Below are 20344 nucleotides of genomic sequence, written 5' to 3'. Positions count from 1 at the left end.
CACTTTTTTTTTATTATTATTATTCTTTATTATGTATTTATTATTATTTTGTTATTTATTTTATTTTCACAGTGCTTTTTGTTCCGTGCCTACAGACAGGGGAATTTCTACAACCTGTTTTTCGCATAATAACAATATAACAGTAGTCCACAGCCGTCTTGAGCACTTTGTGCACAAATGTATCATCATTTCAAATCTTTGCACCAGCAAAGCCAGCTGTGCGCCCACATTTGGGCGACATGTGCTAAGGTGTGGTAAGTACCAATTCAGTGACATTCCCCAATAAAAAAATGTCACTAATGCACGTGTTTTGTTGTGATTTTGTGTCTCCAACTACTCTCCAGTAGTTGCGGCCCAGTGAGATCCTAACCAAGATGTTATCCCGTCTATTAATTTCTCTTGTTTTTTTGTCTCCTTGGCTCCTTTTGACTCCAGACTTTCCTGTTGTAGTTTAGTTTGCCGTTTCCCTGTCTTGTTAATAACTGTCATTTTATCTTTGCTTGTTCTCTTTCATTGGTGGTTTGATCTGAATTTCTGCGGTGTATATGCTGTTATTAGTATCAAGACATACTATAGTTAAGACTTTACACTGTGGGTGTTATTAGAGATCCATCAGAGTGAGTTATTTAATAGCAGATGATTGCATGATGAAGTAGTTCACCATTTTCCCAAACCATAAAATGTCAGCTGTCCATTGGAGACATAGATATTCTCATCACCGCTAAGTGCAACAGCTGTTTTTTTCTACTTTCACTATGAATTATTAAATACACACAAATTGAGTTTAGCAGTGTGCGTTTTTCCTTAAAGGTCATCAAGTTCATTAACTGTAGAACGTCGTCCATTGATCCCATTGTCTCTGATAATCTGTGACTATACGCTAGACTCATTATTGCAAACATTATTCAAGATTTGACCTTAGAAGAATAGAACACTCAGGACCTTTGCTGATGGATGGCTCATTAACAAAAAGTGAACCACAGGTGACAATTTAATGTATGCGTTTCAAGATTTGCACCAGGAACCATACTCAATCAATTTTATCAAGAGACTGGAGCTGTTTAGTTATACCCCTGACAACCAAACATTTGAGGTACAGTGAGGAAAATAAGTATTTGAACACCCTGCGATTTTGCAAATAAATTATTTAAAAAAATCATACATTGTGATTTCCGGATTTTTTTTTTTTTTTGATTATGTCTCTCACAGTGGACATGCACCTAAGATGAAAATTTCAGATCCCTCCATGATTTCTAAGTGGGAGAACTTGCAAAATCACAGGGTGTTCAAATACTTATTTTCCTCACTGTATATCTAGGTATCTACCTCTCTGTCCAGCAGTCTTGTAGCACAACTCATCTTAAACCGATTAGTGGATTTTCAAAGAAACTTCACACGTGTGGGCATCACATAAAGATGTGTATGAAATAAAATAATTCTTGTCCAGTGCCTTCAATGGGAGATGATTGGAGTTTTGTTTGTGGTGTTGTCTTTATATAGCACATTGTCATTTACATGTATAAACAGACCTGTTGGGTTCTTTGTTACATCACAAAAGGTTTTCTACTGCTAAGATATAATGCGTCCAAACTGCTAGTACATTTACTTAGATTGCTTCATTCTTGTTGTCACTAGCTCTGTATGTCTGATTGATCAAGCAGTATTGATATCAAATTGGTGTGTCACCGTTTCCATTAGGTTGATGTAAAGCCAACGGCTTTCACACACGTCATTGACTTTGAAACACATACAGTGATCTGTCCTGTTAGATTTCTTATGGCTGCTGGCTCTGATGTATTTGTCAAATCTGTGTGTCCTCTCCCCTCTTAGGTTCTCTACCAGCAGTTCAAGTTCTTCCTTAATCTCTACTTCCTGGTTGTGGCCTGTTCACAATTTGTGCCATCATTGAAAATCGGCTATTTGTATACATATTGGGCACCTCTGGTAAATTCACTTTGATATTTACTCTATAATTGATGTTTGTATATAGGATTTCAGGGCGATAATTATGGTGATGTTATAAACCTGTTTTGCCATGTAATTCCATCACTCAGAGTTTTGTGTTAGCCGTTACCATGGTGCGAGAGGCTGTGGATGAAGTTCGGCGATTCCACCGAGATAAAGAGATGAATTCTCAACTCTACAGCAAGCTCACAGTGCGAGGTCAGCTCATATTCCCTCTTATGCCTCCCACAGGTTGATGATGTAATGAAAGTGGATATTCCACTACATCGTGAAACAGAAAAGGCGATTCACTCAAGTCTACACTTGTAACAAAGGTCATTCCTCTAGCTGTAATTGCATTGATCTCTCTCTCTCTCTCTCTCTCTCTCTCTCTCCCTCTCCCCCTCCCCCCCACCAATATGAGCTAAGATCTTTGTTGTATCCTTTTGTGTGATATCAGTGGCCACAGCTGAGGATGCACCTTTTACACCCCGTACACCCTCTGCATAGATAAGTGTGCTTGTGAGCACAGTGATAGTCGTAGAGGATCAAGTGGATATAACTGGGCTCAACCAGATATGCTGCCATTTTTATAAATAGCTTAGGCCAGAAATTAAAACAGAAGGGGATTACATTAATACTATGAAGTATGACAATATGTTAGAAAGTAAAAAAGAGAAGAGCAGTGGCAGCAGTGATTTTAAAATGTAGCCCGATTTTCAAAGGCTACAAATTCATCCTTGTAATTTTTTTTTTTCTCCAATCTTCTTCTTCTGGTTACTCCCATTAGGCGTCACCACAGAAGATCAGTCGTCTCCATCTCAACCGGCCCTCTGTTACTTCCTCAGTCACTTCAACCACCTGCATGTCCTACCTCAGCACATCCATAAACCTCAATTTAATTTTCAATTTCAAGTTTCAATTTATTTTCATTTATATAGTGCCATATCACAACAGAGTTGCCTCAAGGTGCTCCACACAAGTCAGGTCTAACCTTACTAACCCCCAGAGCAGGAGTGATAAGGAAAAACTCCCTCTGAGGAAGAAACCTCAAACAGACCAGACTCAAAGGGGTGACCCTCTGCTTGGGCCATGCTACCTCTTCTTTGGCCTCCCTCTTCTCCTCCTTTCAACATCCGTCTCCCTATATACCCTGGGTCACTTCTCTGCACATGTCCAAACCATCCCGATCTTGCCTCTCTGACTTTGTCTCCAAACCCTTCCACCCTCTGATATGTTCATTCCTTATACTGTCCATTCTCATCACTCCAAAAGAAAATCGCAGCGTCTTCAGCTCTGACATCTTCAGCTCTCCCTCCTGTCTTTTTGTTAATGCCACCGTCTCTAAGCCGTACAACTTAGCTGGCCTCAATACTGTCTTGTAAACTTTGCCCTTCACTCTTGCAGACATTCTTGGGTCACAAATCACTCCTTCCACCTTTCTCCATCCTGCCTGCACTCTCTTTTTCACCTCTCCACCACAGTCTCCATTACTTTGGACAGTTGACTCCAAGTGTTTAAATTCATCTACTTTCACCACTTCTACTCTTTGTAATCACACTCTTCCACAGGGCTCCCTCTTATTCACACTCAGTTTTGCTCCTACTGACTTTTATTCCCCTGCTCTCCAGAGAATATCTCCACCTTTCCAGGCTAGACTCAACCTGTTCTTTACTCTCACTACAGATCACAATGTCATCTGCAAATATCATAGTCCATGGAGACTCCTGTTTGATCTCATCTGTCAACCTGTCCATCACCATTGTAAACAAGAAAGAGCTCAGAGTTAATCCTTGGTGTAATCCCACCTCCACCTTGAATGAGTCTGTCATTCCTACTGCACAGCTCACTGCTGTCACACTATCCTTCTACATGTCCTGTAGTATCCTCACATACTTCTCTGCCACTCCAGACTTCCTCATCCAATACCACAACTCTTCCCTTGGCACCCTGTCGTAAGCTTTCTCTAAATCAGCAAAAACACAATGCAACTCTTTCTGGCCTTCTCTATACTTAAACATCAACACTCTCAGAGCAAACATTGCATCTATAGTGCTCTTTCTTCGCGTGAAACCATATTGCTGCTCACCTGTTTTCTAAGCCTACCTTCTAATACTCTTTCCCGTAATTTCATGCTGTGGCTGATCAGCTTTATCCCTCTGTAGTTACTGCAGCTCTGCACATCACCCTTGTTCTTAAAAAGAGGAACCAGCCACGTCGTCTCTACTCCTCAGGCGTCCTCTCACTTTCCAAGATTTTATTCAACTATCTGGTTAGAAACTCTACTGCCATCTCTTTGAGACATTCCTATGACTCCATTGGAATGTCATCTGGACCAACTGCCTTTCCACTCTTCATCCTCTTCATAGCTGCCCTCACTTCATCCTTACTAATCTCTTGCACTTCCTGATTTACTCTCCACATCACCCAGCCTTTTCTCTCTCTCATTTTCTTCATTCATCAGCTCCTCAAAATATTGCCTCCATCTTCTCAACACACTCTCCTCACTTGTCAGGACATTGCTATCTGCATCTTTTACCACCCTAACCTGCTGCAGATCCTTTCCAGCTCTGTCCCTTTGTGTGACCAATCGGTACAAGTCCTTTTCTCCTTCCTTACTATTCAACTTCTTGTACAGCTTGCTATATGCCTTTTCCTTAGCTTTTGCCACTTCTCTTTTCACCTTGCACTGCATCTCCTTGCACTCCTATTTTGTTAATCTTTCTGACTATCCTAATTATTTTTTGTCAACCTCATTCTTCTTATGCTTTCCTGAACATCTTCATTCCACCACCAAGTCTCCTTGTTTTCCTTCCGCTGTCCAGATGTCACACCCAGTACCTTCCTAGCTGTCTCCCTCACCACATCTGCAGTATTTTTACAGTTGTCCAAAATTGCTTCCCCTAAATGGTAAATGGACTGCATTTATATTGTGCTATTCCATCTGCATCAGACGCTCAAAGTGCTTTACACGTCAATGCCTCACATTCACCCCAGTCTCAGGCTGCTGCTATGCAAGACGCCCACTACACACCGGGAGCAACTAGCGGATTAAGGACCTTGCCCAAGGGCCCTTAGTGATTTTCCGGTCAGGCTGGGATTTGAACAGAGGCCCCGCTAGTTTCAAGCCCAGCGCTTAACCACTAGACCATCACCTCCATTCAGAGCCTCTCTCACCTGCTCACTGAATTTCACACAAGTCTTCCTCCTTCACCTTCCACCATCTGATCCTTTGTTCAGCTCTCACTCCTGCCTTCTTCTTCTTCACCTCTAAGTCATCCCACAAACCACCATCCTATGATGTGTGGCTACACTCTCTCCTGCCACCACCTTACAGTCTCCAGTTTCTTTTAGCTTGCATCTCCTACAAAAACTGTTGTCCACCTTTGTGCACCTTCCTCCACTCTTATGTCACCCTGTGCTCCTCTCTTTTCTTAAAGTAGGTATTCACCATAGCCATTTTCATCTTTTTTGCAAAATCAACTACCCTCTGCCATTCCACATTCCTGTCCTTGATACCATATCTATCCATTACTTCCTCATCACCTCTGTTCCTTTCGCCAACATGCCCATTGAAGTGTTCCATCACCACTCTTTCATACTTGGGCATACTCTCCACCACCTCATTTAACTCACTCCAGAAATCTTCTTTCTCCTTCGTTTCACAACCTCCCTGTGGGGCATATGCACTGATGATATTCATCATTACCCCTTCAATTTCCAACTTCACACTCATCACTCTGTCAGACACTCAGTTAACCTCCAACACACTCTTAAAATACACTTCCTTTAAAATGACCCCAACACCATTTCTCTTCCTGTCCTTACCATGATACAATAACTTCAACCCGCTGCCTATGCTCCTTCTCTTACTTCCCTTCCACTCGGTCTCTTGTGCACACACAATATGTCTACCCTTTTCCTCACCATCATGTCAGCCAGTCTTTACCCATCTTACTGCCAACACTCAAAGCCCTGACTCTCACTTCCACCCTTCCAGTTCTCTTTTCATGCTGTCTGTGAACATGCTGTCTTCCTCCTCCTCCTCTTCTTCACCCAACAGTAGCCCAATTTCTGCTGGTACCCTGCTGGGCAACGACACCAGTGGTGGTCATTGTTAACTCATCAACTGATCTGGTATGGAAATTCAGGTTGTACTCTGCTTCCTTTTTTTGGCTTGTTTTATGCCGGATACGCATATACCCTTCCTGATGCAACCCTGCTCATTTAGACCGGCACTCAGAGTATACTGGCCGCACACACCATGTGGCTGTTTTTTTTTCCCTAATGTAACTAAAAAATACATTTTAAAGGGTAAGCATTCAAAATGTTCTAATCATGGTTAAGTGAAACTAGAGTAGATGTCTGCTAATGTCTAATTTTCTTCATCTACCCTGTTTTCTACATAGGTAAAATTCAAGTAAAGAGCTCAGACATACAAGTTGGAGACCTGATCATTGTTGAGAAGGTAAAAATTGTTTCGAGGGTTTTGCATTGTATGGATTTAAATTTTTGTCCCATATTTTTTGGACTATGTCACTTTTTTTGTACTTGCTTGAGAGGTCCTGTCACGTATATGTTCAAAAAAAACAAAAAAAACAAACAAACAATGTATTGGTACTCAAAAATCACAGTTTGCTATGATTTCAGTACAGTGAAAACAACAAACTCAACATTAAAGATATTTAGTCTCTTGTTCTTCAGGCTTGTGTTAGTGAATAGTATTTCCAAATTTTTACCAAATGTATTTCTCTTGGATTTTTGTGAATATATTGCAAAAGAAAATTTGACTTATACTTTGGTGCAGCTTATGTCCCCCCCTCCCCCCCTCAAATGACTTTTTTTTTTTTTTTGCCGTATGCATCTTATAGTCTGGAAAATATGCTTTTATTTTTGTGTACAAACATTATTACCATAAATACTAATTTGCCTTCAGTGCCCGCCCTATATTCATATTGTAAGTAGTTTATTTTCTGTCAGTTATATTTGATAACTGTAGCAGAAGATTCAGTTGGCGTCAAAGGAAGCCATTATTTAGATTTAATTTCTCACACATTGCAGTAGCTGAAGCTTTATAATAAGCTATGACCAGGCATTTTTCAATCTCAAAAAGCCACTCAACTTTAGTCATAAGGTATGAAGGACCAAATGTTTAGGGTCCTGGTGCTTTCTGTCTTACTGAATGGTGGTGAGACTTTGACATTAACCAGTGATCTAAGGTTATGACTAGACGTCTTTGGTACCAGGTCTCTTTTGAGGGTCCTTGGGAAACGCTCAAAAAACTTTGTGTCAAAAGAGTGTTTACTTAGAGAGAGTCAGATGAAGATCGGGAAGCATTGTCAGCTACAGCATTTTTGCCATGTGGTGTGTTTCTCTGTCCATGATCCAGCACTCGGGTGTCTCACTTTTGAGGATCCCAGCAACTTGAGTGTTGCATCACCAAATGTATTTTCGTGATCACCAGTTATACAGCTTCATGATGAAGTGGTATAGAGACAGTTTCTATAAGAAAAGAAAGAAAAACAAACACTTGAAAGTTCAGCTACAGTTTGCCAGAAGGCACATTGGAGATTCAAGCATAGATTTGATGTTTTTTTTTGAGAGAAAATTATTCTCTGTGCAACTCCATTATGGAGGCAGGAGTGGTGATACAAAATGCATAACTTGCACTATTGCATAATCTCTTCAGTCACAGCCACAGAAGTCTGTAACTTCTGGTGTCTTGGTGGCTTTCCTCACTCTTCACATTCTTATACAGTCAGTTTTTGAGAACTATCTACTCCACACAGATTTACCATAGAGTGCTATACTGTTTGTATTTCTTCATAATTCATGTAAATAATGTTCAAGACATAGTCAGTGTCTTGGGAATGTTCACGTATCCATCCCCTGACTTGTCTGAAGAAAACTGTATATACAACCCCTGGCAAAAATTATGGAATCACCGGCCTCGGAGGATGTTCATTCAGTTGTTTAATTTTGTAGAAAAAAAGCAGATCACAGACATGACACAAAACTAAAGTCATTTCAAAATGGCAACTTTCTGGCTTTAAGAAAAACTATAAGAAATCAGGAAAAAAAATTGTGGCAGTCAGTAACAGTTAATGTTTTAGACCAAGCAGAGGGAAAAAATATGGAATCACTCAGTTCTGAGGAAAAAATTATGGAATCATAAAAAACAAAAGAACGCTCTAACACATCACTAGTATTTTGTTGCACCACCTCTGGCTTTTATAACAGCTTGCAGTCTCTGAGGCATGGACTTAATGAGTGACAAACAGTACTCTTCATCAATCTGGCTCCAACTTTCTCTGATTGCTGTTGCCACATCAGCTTTGCAGGTTGGAGCCTTGTCATGGACCATTTTCTTCAACTTCCACCAAAGATTTTCAGTTGGATTAAGATCCGGACTATTTGCAGGCCATGACATTGACCCTATGTGTCTTTTTGCAAGGAATGTTTTCACAGTTTTTGCTCTATGGCAAGATGCATTATCATCTTGAAAAATGATTTTTCAATTGATGGAATAAGAAAAGTGTCCAAAATATCAACATAAACTTGTGCATTTATTGATGATGTAATGACAGCCATCTCCCCATTGCCTTTACCTGACATGCAGCCCCATATCATCAATGACTGTGGAAATTTACATGTTCTCTTTAGGCAGTCATCTTTATAAATCTCATTGGAACGGCACCAAACAAAAGTTCCAGCATCATCACCTTGCCCAATGCAGATTCGAGATTCATCACTGAATATGACTTTCATCCAGTCATCCACAGTCCACGATTGCTTTTCCTTAGCCCATTGTAACCTTGTTTTTTTAGGTGTTAATGATGGCTTTCGTTTAGCTTTTCTGTATGTAAATCCCATTTCCTTTAGGCGGTTTCTTACAGTTCGGTCACAGACGTTGACTCCAGTTTCCTCCCATTCGTTCCTCATTTGTTTTGTTGTGCATTTTCGATTTTTGAGACATATTGCTTTAAGTTTTCTGTCTTGACACTTTAATGTCTTCTTTGGTCTACCAGTATGTTTGCCTTTAACAACCTTCCCATGTTGTTTGTATTTGGTCCAGAGTTTAGACACAGCTGACTGTGAACAACCAACATCTTTTGCAACATTGCGTGATGATTTACCCTCTTTTAAGAGTTTGATAATCCTCTCCTTTGTTTCAACTGACATCTCTCATGTTGGAGCCTGATTCATGTCAGTCCACTTGGTGCAACAGCTCTCCAAGGTGTGCTCACTCCTTTTTAGATGCAGACTAACGAGCAGATCTGATTTGATGCAGATGTTAGTTTTGGGGATGAAAATTTACAGGGTGATTCCATAATTTTTTCCTCAGAATTGAGTGATTCCATATTTTTTTCCCTCTGCTTGGTCTAAAAACGTAACCGTTACTGACTGCCACAATTTTTTTTCCTGATTTCTTATAGTGTTTCTTAAAGCCAGAAAGTTGCCATTTGAAATGACTTTAGTTTTGTGTCATGTCTGTGATCTGCTTTTTTTTTTCTACAAAATTAAACAAATGAATGAACATCCTCTGAGGCCTGTGATTCCATAATTATTGCCAGGGGTTGTAAAAGTGATGGTTTACATGTGCTATACTAAAGGGGGCACTTACTTATTCACACCATCATTTTGGCTTTTAGATTGTTTGTTTCTTTTAATTCGTGATGCAGCGATTACCTTTCACTGTGAGTTTAAAGATCATGATTTTAGGAATTCTAATATACAAGGCCTGAATTTTTGGTCTGTTTTTTGATGTCCTAATAATCTAACATGTAATGGGTCAAGGGGGCAAACACTTTTTCATAGCACTGTATATAAAGATTGTCTCTTTCCAGTATTAGGTTTCCTAATTTATTTTTCATAGGTTTACTAACATGATCAGAATAATTTTCCTTGTGTGTCAGTTTATTTTTTGACTTTGCGCAAATTGCAAAACAAAAGGATTTTTGCATTTGGTTTTTTCATATGTTGTGATTATGAACTGCATTGAGACGTTTAGACTAATTGTTTTTGAATGTTATTTGTTTTAGTTGTAGTTATGCAGAAAGTCTGATCCTTTTTCAACACTATAAATCCCAACTGTTCAGCGTGATTGTTTCAGCTTCATCAATATAACACTTACCTGACGATAGCTAATAGTCAAAATTTGTTGTGTTGCACAGAGTTTAAAAAAAGTTTCTTCTTCACCTCCCGCTCTTGATATTGACCTTGTTTAATTATTCAGGAAGTTGCAAAGTGCTTTGGCCACAGAGCTCCATAAATTGCCGCCATTTGCAGTCTTGTCTTTTTGTTGTTTCTGTAGAACCAAAGGATTCCTGCAGACATGATATTTCTGCGAACATCAGAGAAAAATGGTGAGCCCGCAAGTATGCATGCTCTGCAGAATACCACCTTCCTCCCAATACGGTTTCAAAATGTAGAAAAATACTTGATAGGCATTATTAAAGGCATTATTAACTTATCAACAATTATCAATAACGCATTATCAATTATTAAAGGCATTATCAACACAGAGCCCTACAGGTGCCCACAACTGCAGAGGGAAGGGCTAAAGAACAACAACTTGTCCGGAAAGCCCTCGCAGTATGTAGGTACCCACGATGGTCCCTGCACAAAGTGCAGAAGTCCCAGAGAACAAAGAGACCAGATAGACAGGAGACGGAGACAAGAAGAAGAGGAGTGTCTCTCCCTTATTTAGCAGGAGTAGGGGAAAAACTACAGAGGATCTTCAGACAGCACAAAATCCCAGTTTACTTTAAACCAGTTAACACCTTGAGACAGAAATTAGTTCACCCTAAGGACAGGATCCCTAGTTACAAACAGAGCAATGTAGTGTATTCTATCAGATGTCAGGAAAACTGTAACGAACACTACATAGGTGAGACTAAGCAACCTTTACACAAAAGGCTATATCAGCACCGCAGAGAGGGCGCCAGTGGACCTCAGTCTGCAGTTCATCTCCACCTTAAAGACACTAACCACACATTTGAGGACAAGGAAGTTAAAATATTAGCCAGAGAGAAAAAATGGTTTGAGAGAGGGGTCAAGGAGGCATTCTTTGTGAAACGTTTGAAACCTAGCCTTAACCGGGGAGGGGGTCTGAGACACGCTTTATCCCCTGTTTACAATGGGGTACTCAGGTCAAAGCAGTTTCAGCCTTTTGTTCATGGTAATGAGTCATTCACGTCATCAGCAGAGTCGTCAAGGGAGCCATCAGGAGAGGGACAGCTCCCCTGTCATTAGGAGGGTGTTAACTAGAGCACAATAGGTGCTAATTAGAGCTATTGTTTAGTCACCAGCCTATAGCAGTCTGCCTCTCGGTAGGAGGGGTCTGGTTAGGTTTAAAACTCCAGCTTTTGTGACTTCTTGATTATTCTTCTCTACAAGAGTCAAGACAGAAGTCAGACCACCAGAGCAAGAATTTTAGCTGAGGAAGCTTCTGCGATTTGAAGCGAAACGTCCTTGCATCAAGCAACCCAGTCCAGTCGAAGATTCAAGCTTCTCTACTATTATTAAAGGGGTAAAAAAGCTACAGTGGTGGAACACGTGAACCCACCCCCCAAGCTTCAGTCCTTTTCGATCATCTGATCAAGTCCTGTTGTAATTCATATTGTGTTTGCCTCATTCATGGAGTGAGTGATGTTGTCGGTTCCAATCAATCACTGAGCTGTTTCAGATCCCGGCTCTTTTCTGATGGGTGTCAGCAGGAAATGTTCTGAGGACATCATTTCCATTAATCTGTGATGTGCCAATATGCCTGGCAGCCACTCCTTGATGTCTTTATGTTTCCACCAGGCACACACGGACACGTGCACACACGGATCTTATGTTGCCGCTTTGTGTGTCACGTATACCCTCACACATCTGAGTGGTGATATATGAGGAGGTCAGCTGCCATTGCAGCAGAAGAAAAGCATAAATCATCCTACTGGCGTTAATGTTTTCCATCATAATTAAACCTCGTGGGATGGTTTATAGCTGCCCTTTACCCTCTCTGTCAAATCGTTGTTCTCATTCATCAGTTTCATATGTAATATTAACTTGGATCAATGCAGGTCATGACTGCTGGATGTTTATTGGATGTTGTCCTGTCCACCCCAGCTGCTGATGATTGCGCCACAGGCTCTGCGTGATTGTAACGAGCTGTTGCTGATGGCAGGCCACTTTATTACGTTTTTTGCGTGTGACACTGTTTCACTCAAAAATGTGAATTGTTGAAGATTTTTCTTGACCTCTTGAACCACATGAACACTTATCACCAGCTAAAATAATAAATTGTTTCTGATTGTCAAATACGAGGTCTATTAGAAAAGTATCCGACCTTATTATTTTTTTCAAAAACCATATGGATTTGAATCACGTGTGATTGCGTCAGACAAGCTTGAACCCTCGTGCGCATGCATGAGTTTTTCGACGCCTGTCGGTTGCGTCATTCGCCTGTGAGCAGGCTTTGAGTGAGGAGTGGTCCACCCCCTCGGTGGATTTTCATTGTCAGGAAATGGCGGAATGATTTGGGCTTTTTTTTCCATCAGAATTTTTTCAGAAACTGTTAGAGACTGGCAGCTGGAAACCATTAGAAAAATTTATCTGGCTTTCGGTGAAAATTTTACGGGCTTCACAGAGAATAAGGACTGTTACTACAGCTTTAAGGACGGCTTAAAGGACGCTCGGCGCGCCGCGCACGAGAGGAATTCCTCTGCACGTCTGTCTCAATGTGCCGAAAAAGTGCTGATGTCCACGTCTTTTCACAATTCCTGTGCTAGTCAGACGACATCCCGGATAAAACACAGCGTCCAGTTTGGAAATGAACAGCACATTCCACTGTTACAGGAGTTTTTGTCATGGAAAGAGGAGCGAGGCTTTGCGCTTCGCGGCGGTGCCGCATGGCGCACAGCAACGCCGTGATGAAGCCTCACGGGGCATGTTCTGACATGTCCAGGCACATCCACAATTTCTCGGATAATCACTCGATGGAAAAACCACCGACAGCTGTCTGAACGCCATCTCAGAGCCATCCTGTGAGACCAAAACGGAGGTGTTTCTTTGTCTCGGTCCATCAGCAAATCGGTCGTGACGCGCGAAGCCTCCGTTCGGCTTTCCATGACAAAATCTCTTGTTAAAAGTGAAATCTGCCGGAAAATGGCTGATGTCCAGCTCTTGTGATAACCAGAGAAAGTGCACACGACGGTCTCGGATCCACAGAGCCATCCGTTTAGAAATGATCCGGTGGTTTGTGGCTCTTGATGGCGGCAAGGAGCGCGGTGCTCCGAGCATCCTTAAAGCCATCCTTAAAGCTGTAGTAACAGTCCTTATTCTCTGTGAAGGCCGTAAAATTTTCACCGAAAGCCAGATACATTTTTCGAATGGTTTCCAGCTGCCAGTCTCTAACAGTTTCTGAAAAAATTCTGATGGAAAAAAGGCCCAAATCATTCCGCCATTTCCTGACAATGAAAATCCGCCGAGGGGGTGGACCACTCCTCACTCAAAGCCTGCTCACAGGCGAATGACGCAACCGACAGGCATGGAAAAACTCACGCATGCGCATAAGGGTTCAAGCTTGTGTGACGCAATCACACGTGATTCAAATCCATATGGTTTTTGAAAAAATAATAAGGTCGGATACTTTTCTAATAGACCTCGTATGAGGATTTTCTCATTTTCCTGTTGGCCTTGCCGATACATTCCCTTCCAAGTTGACAGACACTATAATGGACTGGTAGTTTAAACTGTCATTCAATCATTACCTAAATGGATTTAAACCAGACATTATATTAAACAGTTTTAAATGTGTGAGTACAAAGGGAAATGATTAGATAAGAAGAAATGGTCTGGTTTTATTAATATTATGTTATTTTCATTTAAAGTTCCTTTAAAGCAGATATTTGGGTTTTTCTTCTGATTTTGAGGAAAGGCCAAACCAATGGAAAAACTGGTTTAAAGTGATTGACACTGGCTTAAATCGAGAAAAGGTTTAACTGGTTTACAAAGCAGCAGTCTCCCGCGGCTGAACGGGAGACTGCTGCGGCCACCCCACACTCACATTGCCACAATTCGGATGACGGACTGCCTTAGAGTTTAGCGTACATAAACAGTCAAATGCATATGTGCAGTGTTTTAGTTCTGATGTGTACCATTATTACGTTCAACTAGTAATAATTATAGATTAATTGTTGCATCTTTTTGTCTGAGGTAATTGGGTGAGATATGAATTGCTCTTTTAGGGATCAATAAAGTTGTTTGAATCTTTGAATCTTGAAATACCACCTGAATATCTTTGGACCTTGGGCAAGAAAAGTTAAACTGTGACTTTGACTTGTGTGATTTAGCAGTAAGCTTTTTTTTTTTCTTGCCATTTTCTGACACTTCATAGAACAAATGATTATCTGTACAAGTAGCATACGGAAAATAATCATCAGCCTTATATGAATGTTATATTATTCCAATCGAGCATTGAAGTGAATAGTTGCATAAATGAGACATTGCCCTTGTGTGCTTGTTCTAAAGAAAAAAATATTTTATTGTTGCAGTGGAAATAAAATTTGGTACATTTACCTATTTTCTTCAGAATCACAGTTTCCCTGTTAATCAAGTTAAGTGATGAGAAGGACATATCTATAAAGTTGGTTCTTGTAATACGGCGGCAAGACGTCTAAATATTGGATAATTGCTCTAAATGTATATTTGATAAAACATGAGATTTTGATACATTTAAAACATTTATTTATTTATTTATTTATTTATTTTGTCCAGGTTCATGTTTCATCAGAACAGATCAGCTGGATGGAGAAACTGATTGGAAACTGAAAGTTGCTGTTAACTGCACACAGCGACTGCCAGCAGTGGGGGTGAGCACACGTTAGCTTCCAGTTTGCCTTTTGTGTCTTTTTGTGGTGTTGAATCAACGGACAGCTTTAAATGACTATTTTATCACTAAAAGCTTTGCTCATCAAATTGTCTGTCACAATGGAAAAACAACTGAACTCATCTAAACCTGATGGCAACTTCAATACTAGTTTTGATGCTCAGCATTTAAAGATTCGATACTGTGATCATAAAAATTAGTTTTGGTACGTCATTTGATAATTACAAGGAAAGCTAATGGTCAAGTGTTTAGTGTGCTTGGTTTCAGTGAGAAACGTAAATGGTAGATATACTGCATTTATATAGCACTTTTCCATCTGCATCAGAGCGCTTTACAGTTATGCCTCACATTCACCCATTCACACAAACACACTCGCACACCGATGTCAGGGTGCTGCCATGCAAGGCAACACTGGGGCAACTTAGGGATTAAGGACCCTACGGCCCCTCCAACCACCACCTCATTCATACACAGGCAACATGGGTTAAGTGTCTTGCCCAAGGACACAACCGCAATATGCAGATTTTTTTACTGGTTGGGAGTCGGATTCGAACCGCCAACCCTTCGGTCATAAGACAGCTCACTGAGTTACTGTCGCCCCCAATAAAGCAAATAAAGCAATGTTTGTATTCAAAGCAGCTATGAGTCACATGTATTTATAATGTGACTCATTTGTGCTTCATTAAAGAGTTTATTTTATTGAGTAAGTCAAATCCCGGTCACACGGCACTAACGAAGGACACCGAAGCCAAAACGAAACAAGAAATCTGGACTTAAGTTGACTTTTGGAGACATCGTTTAACCGTCACGTTTTCAAACTGTTGAAAAATGTGAATGAATCCCGACGACAGCTTCAATTTGTCCATATTCTGTTTTGCTTTCTGTGTTGACGTTCCTTATCGTTTGCGTAGTTCCCGTATCGTCAGCGTTCCATTTGACTGTCATCCAACTTCATCCAACCTCCCAAGTCTGACATCTTGCACGAATGTTGATCAATAACTGAAGATCCGATGAGCTGAATGTGACTCGTCCATGTGTGGGATGAAAAGCAACGTTTTCATACAGAAACAATCGCGGCAAGAACGTTTGATTAACTTTTAAATGTTTACGCACGGCTGTGCGCACACGCATGTTCCAGCCACAGACGGCTGGGACAGCTGTGTGCACATTCGTGTGTTTCGTTTGATTTTGTTTAAAGCGTCAAGGTTGGCATTCACTTCATTTTTCTTTTGTTAGTTTCAGTTTTGTTACGTTCCTTTATGTGCTCTTGATTTGCAGGTTTTTCGGTGATGGGAGAAGTGCAGGCTCATTTGTCCACCTTTTCTCAATGATTTGTGATTTTGTGACTTTTTTTCTTCATTCAGCTATCGTCGTGTGCCGTGTGACCGGCCCTCATGTAAGCCACAGTTGTGTACACGATTGCAAGGATGATGACGTAATGTTTATTATGCCGCCAACGAAGTTGGGTGGAAGTTTGTTCATGTAAATGGGGAATCTTCTTCGCAGACTAAGGTTAATTATGGAGTTCCACAAGGTTCTGTGCTAGGACCAATTTTATTCACTTTATACATGCTTCCCTTAGGCAGTATTATTAGACGGCATTGCTTAAATTTTCATTGTTACGCAGATGATACCCAGCTTTATCTATCCATGAAGCCAGAGGACACACACCAATTAGCTAAACTGCAGGATTGTCTTACAGACATAAGGACATGGATGACCTCTAATTTCCTGCTTTTAAACTCAGATAAAACTGAAGTTATTGTACTTGGCCCCACAAATCTTAGAAACATGGTGTCTAACCAGATCCTTACTCTGGATGGCATTACCCTGACCTTTAGTAATACTGTGAGAAATCTTGGAGTCATTTTTGATCAGGATATGTCATTCAAAGCGCATATTAAACAAATATGTAAGACTGCTTTTTTGCATTTACGCAATATCTCTAAAATTAGAAAGGTCTTGTCTCAGAGTGATGCTGAAAAACTAATTCATGCATTTATTTCCTCTAGGCTGGACTATTGTAATTCATTATTATCAGGTTGTCCTAAAAGTTCCCTGAAAAGCCTTCAGTTAATTCAAAATGCTGCAGCTAGAGTACTGACGGGGACTAGAAGGAGAGAGCATATCTCACCCATATTGGCCTCTCTTCATTGGCTTCCTGTTAATTCTAGAATAGAATTTAAAATTCTTCTTCTTACTTATAAGGTTTTGAATAATCAGGTCCCTTCTTATCTTAGGGACCTCATAGTACCATATCACCCCAATAGAGCGCTTCGCTCTCAGACTGCAGGCTTACTTGTAGTTCCTAGGGTTTGTAAGAGTAGAATGGGAGGCAGAGCCTTCAGCTTTCAGGCTCCTCTCCTGTGGAACCAGCTCCCAATTCGGATCAGGGAGACAGACACCCTCTCTACTTTTAAGATTAGGCTTAAAACTTTCCTTTTTGCTAAAGCTTATAGTTAGGGCTGGATCAGGTGACCCTGAACCATCCCTTAGTTATGCTGCTATAGACTTAATGCATTATGGGAACCCCCCAGCAGTCTGAGTGTTTCTTTCTCTTTTTGCTCTGTTTGCACCACTCTGCATTTAATCATTAGTGATTGATCTCTGCTCCCCTCCACAGCATGTCTTTTTCCCGGTTCTCTCCCTCAGCCCCAACCAGTCCCAGCAGAAGACTGCCCCTCCCTGAGCCTGGTTCTGCTGGAGGTTTCTTCCTGTTAAAAGGGAGTTTTTCCTTCCCACTGTTGCCAAGTGCTTGCTCACAGGGGGTTGTTTTGACCGTTGGGGTTTTTCCGTAATTATTGTATGGCTTTGCCTTACAATATAAAGCACCTTGGGGCAACTGTTTGTTGTGATTTGGCGCTATATAAATAAAATTGATTTGATTTGATTTGAAGTTATGTTTTCATCCCTGTTTGTTTTTTTTGTCTGTCTTTTTGTAAACAGCATGTAACCCACAATTTTTCATATATCAGTATGACATTTTTACAGATGATTCAGATCCTGATAGGCAAGAACTTATTCAATTTTCAAGGTCAAAGTCAGGAAAAATCTTGGAAAATTGTCATAAAGGTGGATTTTCTTTCATATTTGGGAGTGGTATGTAGGATGGTATCCTTTATCAACTGACAAAGTTTGAGCCGGATCTGATCCAGATTACATTTAAATTTAGCGTTGAAAACCCCATTTAATGTATATTTTACAATATATTATATATGTATATATGTATATTTGAAAGTGAGGTGCAGACTGGCACTCATTATCATCTAAGAAAGATTGATCTGGATCTGCTCCGGATTGTGGATTTTGTGGACATTTGAATTTAAAATTGAAAAGCCCATTTAGTGTACATTTTGCATTATATCTCAATCAGAAGTGCTCAATCACTCTCATTTGTGACACTGAGGTGCAAACTGGCACTCTCAATGAATAGACTCAATTTTATCCGCTTCTGAGCCGTATTGCAGATTTAGCAGATATTTGATTTTAACATTGAAAAGCCCTTTTGATCTATATTCTGTATTATATTTTAGCTTATGAAAAGCCACTTCTAACAGAACTTTGACCTTGAAATTTTTTTCCAAGGTAAAAATTTGTGGAATTGGAAACTAGTGTTAGTTAAAAGGTTCAATCTTGACATTTGATGTTGTTATCCCTCCCCGGCCGTATGGAAGTCAGATAGAATTATGCTCCATGTGTGCATAAGTCGCACTTTCTTGTGCATCTGATAAATTGAGTGTTTGAATCTCACCAAATTTGATCTGGATATTCCAAATGAGTTTGCCTTGGATAAGTTCTAACATGACCATGATCAGACTGCCCAAAGGCACTGGAGGCCTGTAAAGGCCTCCAGTTTTCTTGGAATGCCAAAACTGCGGAACTCTTTATTTTGCCCAGTAGTGTTTTGTTTCTGAGCGTTTTACCCCTTACCTAATTATATGTGGGTGGTATATTATTAGATTCTCTAAAATATTAGTAAGATTTTGTACATCTACAGTTTATCTCACCCCTGGAGTCCTCTGAGGGGAATCAAAATATCTTCAATTGTCCACAGGTCTTAACCCTTTTCAGATTCCCACTGTCCTAACCTTTTTATTAATGAAGGAAAGTGTGTTAAATACTTATGTAAAATATCAACCTGATCAGATAGGTTGATTGGCCTTGGGGACAGACAGTGGGTGGGGGTTCCTAAATGGGTAAACGTTGCATTGCAAATGGCAAAAAAAAAAAAAAAAAAATTTAACTTTTGTTCAAAATTCATATTTGTGTTGAGGTCCCTGACCTGGGTATATAATGTAACTGTATGGACTGATGCTTCATATGGGCCAAACACAGTTTTCCCAGAGTGTTAATAAAATGCCACGGTACAAACTACCTGTGGTGAAAGTGGAAATTCAACAGTATTGGAATTTGGCATATTTGTAGAGATGAAATAGCTATATTATGGGGGGAAAATGACAAATTTTGACTGTACCATTTAAATATGAGGACTTGCTTCCTTCTCCATTTTCTCTTATGGTACATTGGTTGTCTTTGGGTTTTAGATTTGCTGGATAAACAAATCAAGTTGTTTGATGATGTCACATGAGCTTGAGAGAAATTAAAATGTTTTCCAGGCATTTTGGACTTAAAATGTTTTAAGTCAAATTTTATGGCAAATTTAAAAAAAAAATTTTTTTTTATGTTGTATTAATGCCCTTTCGAAAATTTTTGCTTGTCGCAGTTCTTCATAATTCCACTCTTAGGTCTCTGTGCCTTCCTGTGTAAAATGCAGGATTAACATTACACTCCATTGGGGGTTCAGCAAAATAATCTTCACTGCTCCTTAATCGTTCAGCTCCATGTTCTCAGTAGGAGAACACTATCTGAGCATGAATGAGGGCTGCCTGCTTGACTCGACCTGAATAATTTAGTATTTACAATCAATTTTCTTCCACTTTAGAAGTGGAAAGAATTGTTTTTAATACCAGACTGGTTATAAAGCTATAGGGCCTTTCAAATTTCACAAAACTGAGAAAATTTAGTTTCTGCCAAAATCCGAGCATTATAATGTAGGTTTATTTCTGCAGCATTTTGCAAAATTAAAGCTCATTAGACAAACTACTGGATGAAGCACATGTTTGCATGCGTGCTGTTTTGAGATTACCTGTGACCCATCTTATGTGAACATCCGCAAGATTTCTTGTAAATCACTTCCAGATCTAGCAAATGTTGGTCATAACATCTGATCCCTTTAATTTCTCCCCCTCAGGGGTTGAAATTGTAAATTGCTGTTGTTGAATTGTTGAATCCCTTATCTAAATGCTAAGGAATAAAATTATAGAGATGCTAAAGAAATTCTTTTTATGACTTCAATCTTAAAAAACACAGTGGTACTATGCCTTTAAACTGCAAGAATATTTTTTGGTAACAACAGTAGAATGACTTTTGTATAGATTGAAATGTTCATTGAAATGATTTTTTTTTTTTTTTAAAAACTCATTTTGGTAATAATACTAATGGAGGCTGTTTGCATAAATTGGTCTG

At 39.9% G+C, this 20344-nt stretch overlaps 1 protein-coding gene across 1 annotated transcript in view; it reads left to right on the top strand.

The window, feature by feature from the left end:
- The window catches only part of atp9b (ATPase phospholipid transporting 9B), an 83531-nt gene that overhangs the window by 27845 nt on the left and 35342 nt on the right, over positions 1–20344 (top strand). Inside the window, 5 exon segments of the mRNA XM_034160251.1 lie at positions 1831–1944; positions 2055–2163; positions 6354–6412; positions 10259–10310; positions 14707–14801. Of these exon segments, the coding sequence (XP_034016142.1) occupies positions 1831–1944; positions 2055–2163; positions 6354–6412; positions 10259–10310; positions 14707–14801 (429 nt within the window).

This window comes from Thalassophryne amazonica, chromosome 20 (genome assembly GCF_902500255.1).
Source record: "Thalassophryne amazonica chromosome 20, fThaAma1.1, whole genome shotgun sequence".
Taxonomy (NCBI): Eukaryota; Metazoa; Chordata; class Actinopteri; order Batrachoidiformes; family Batrachoididae; genus Thalassophryne; species Thalassophryne amazonica.
The sequence above is the reverse complement of the archived record's forward strand: the minus strand, read 5'-3'. Positions and strand labels throughout refer to the sequence as shown.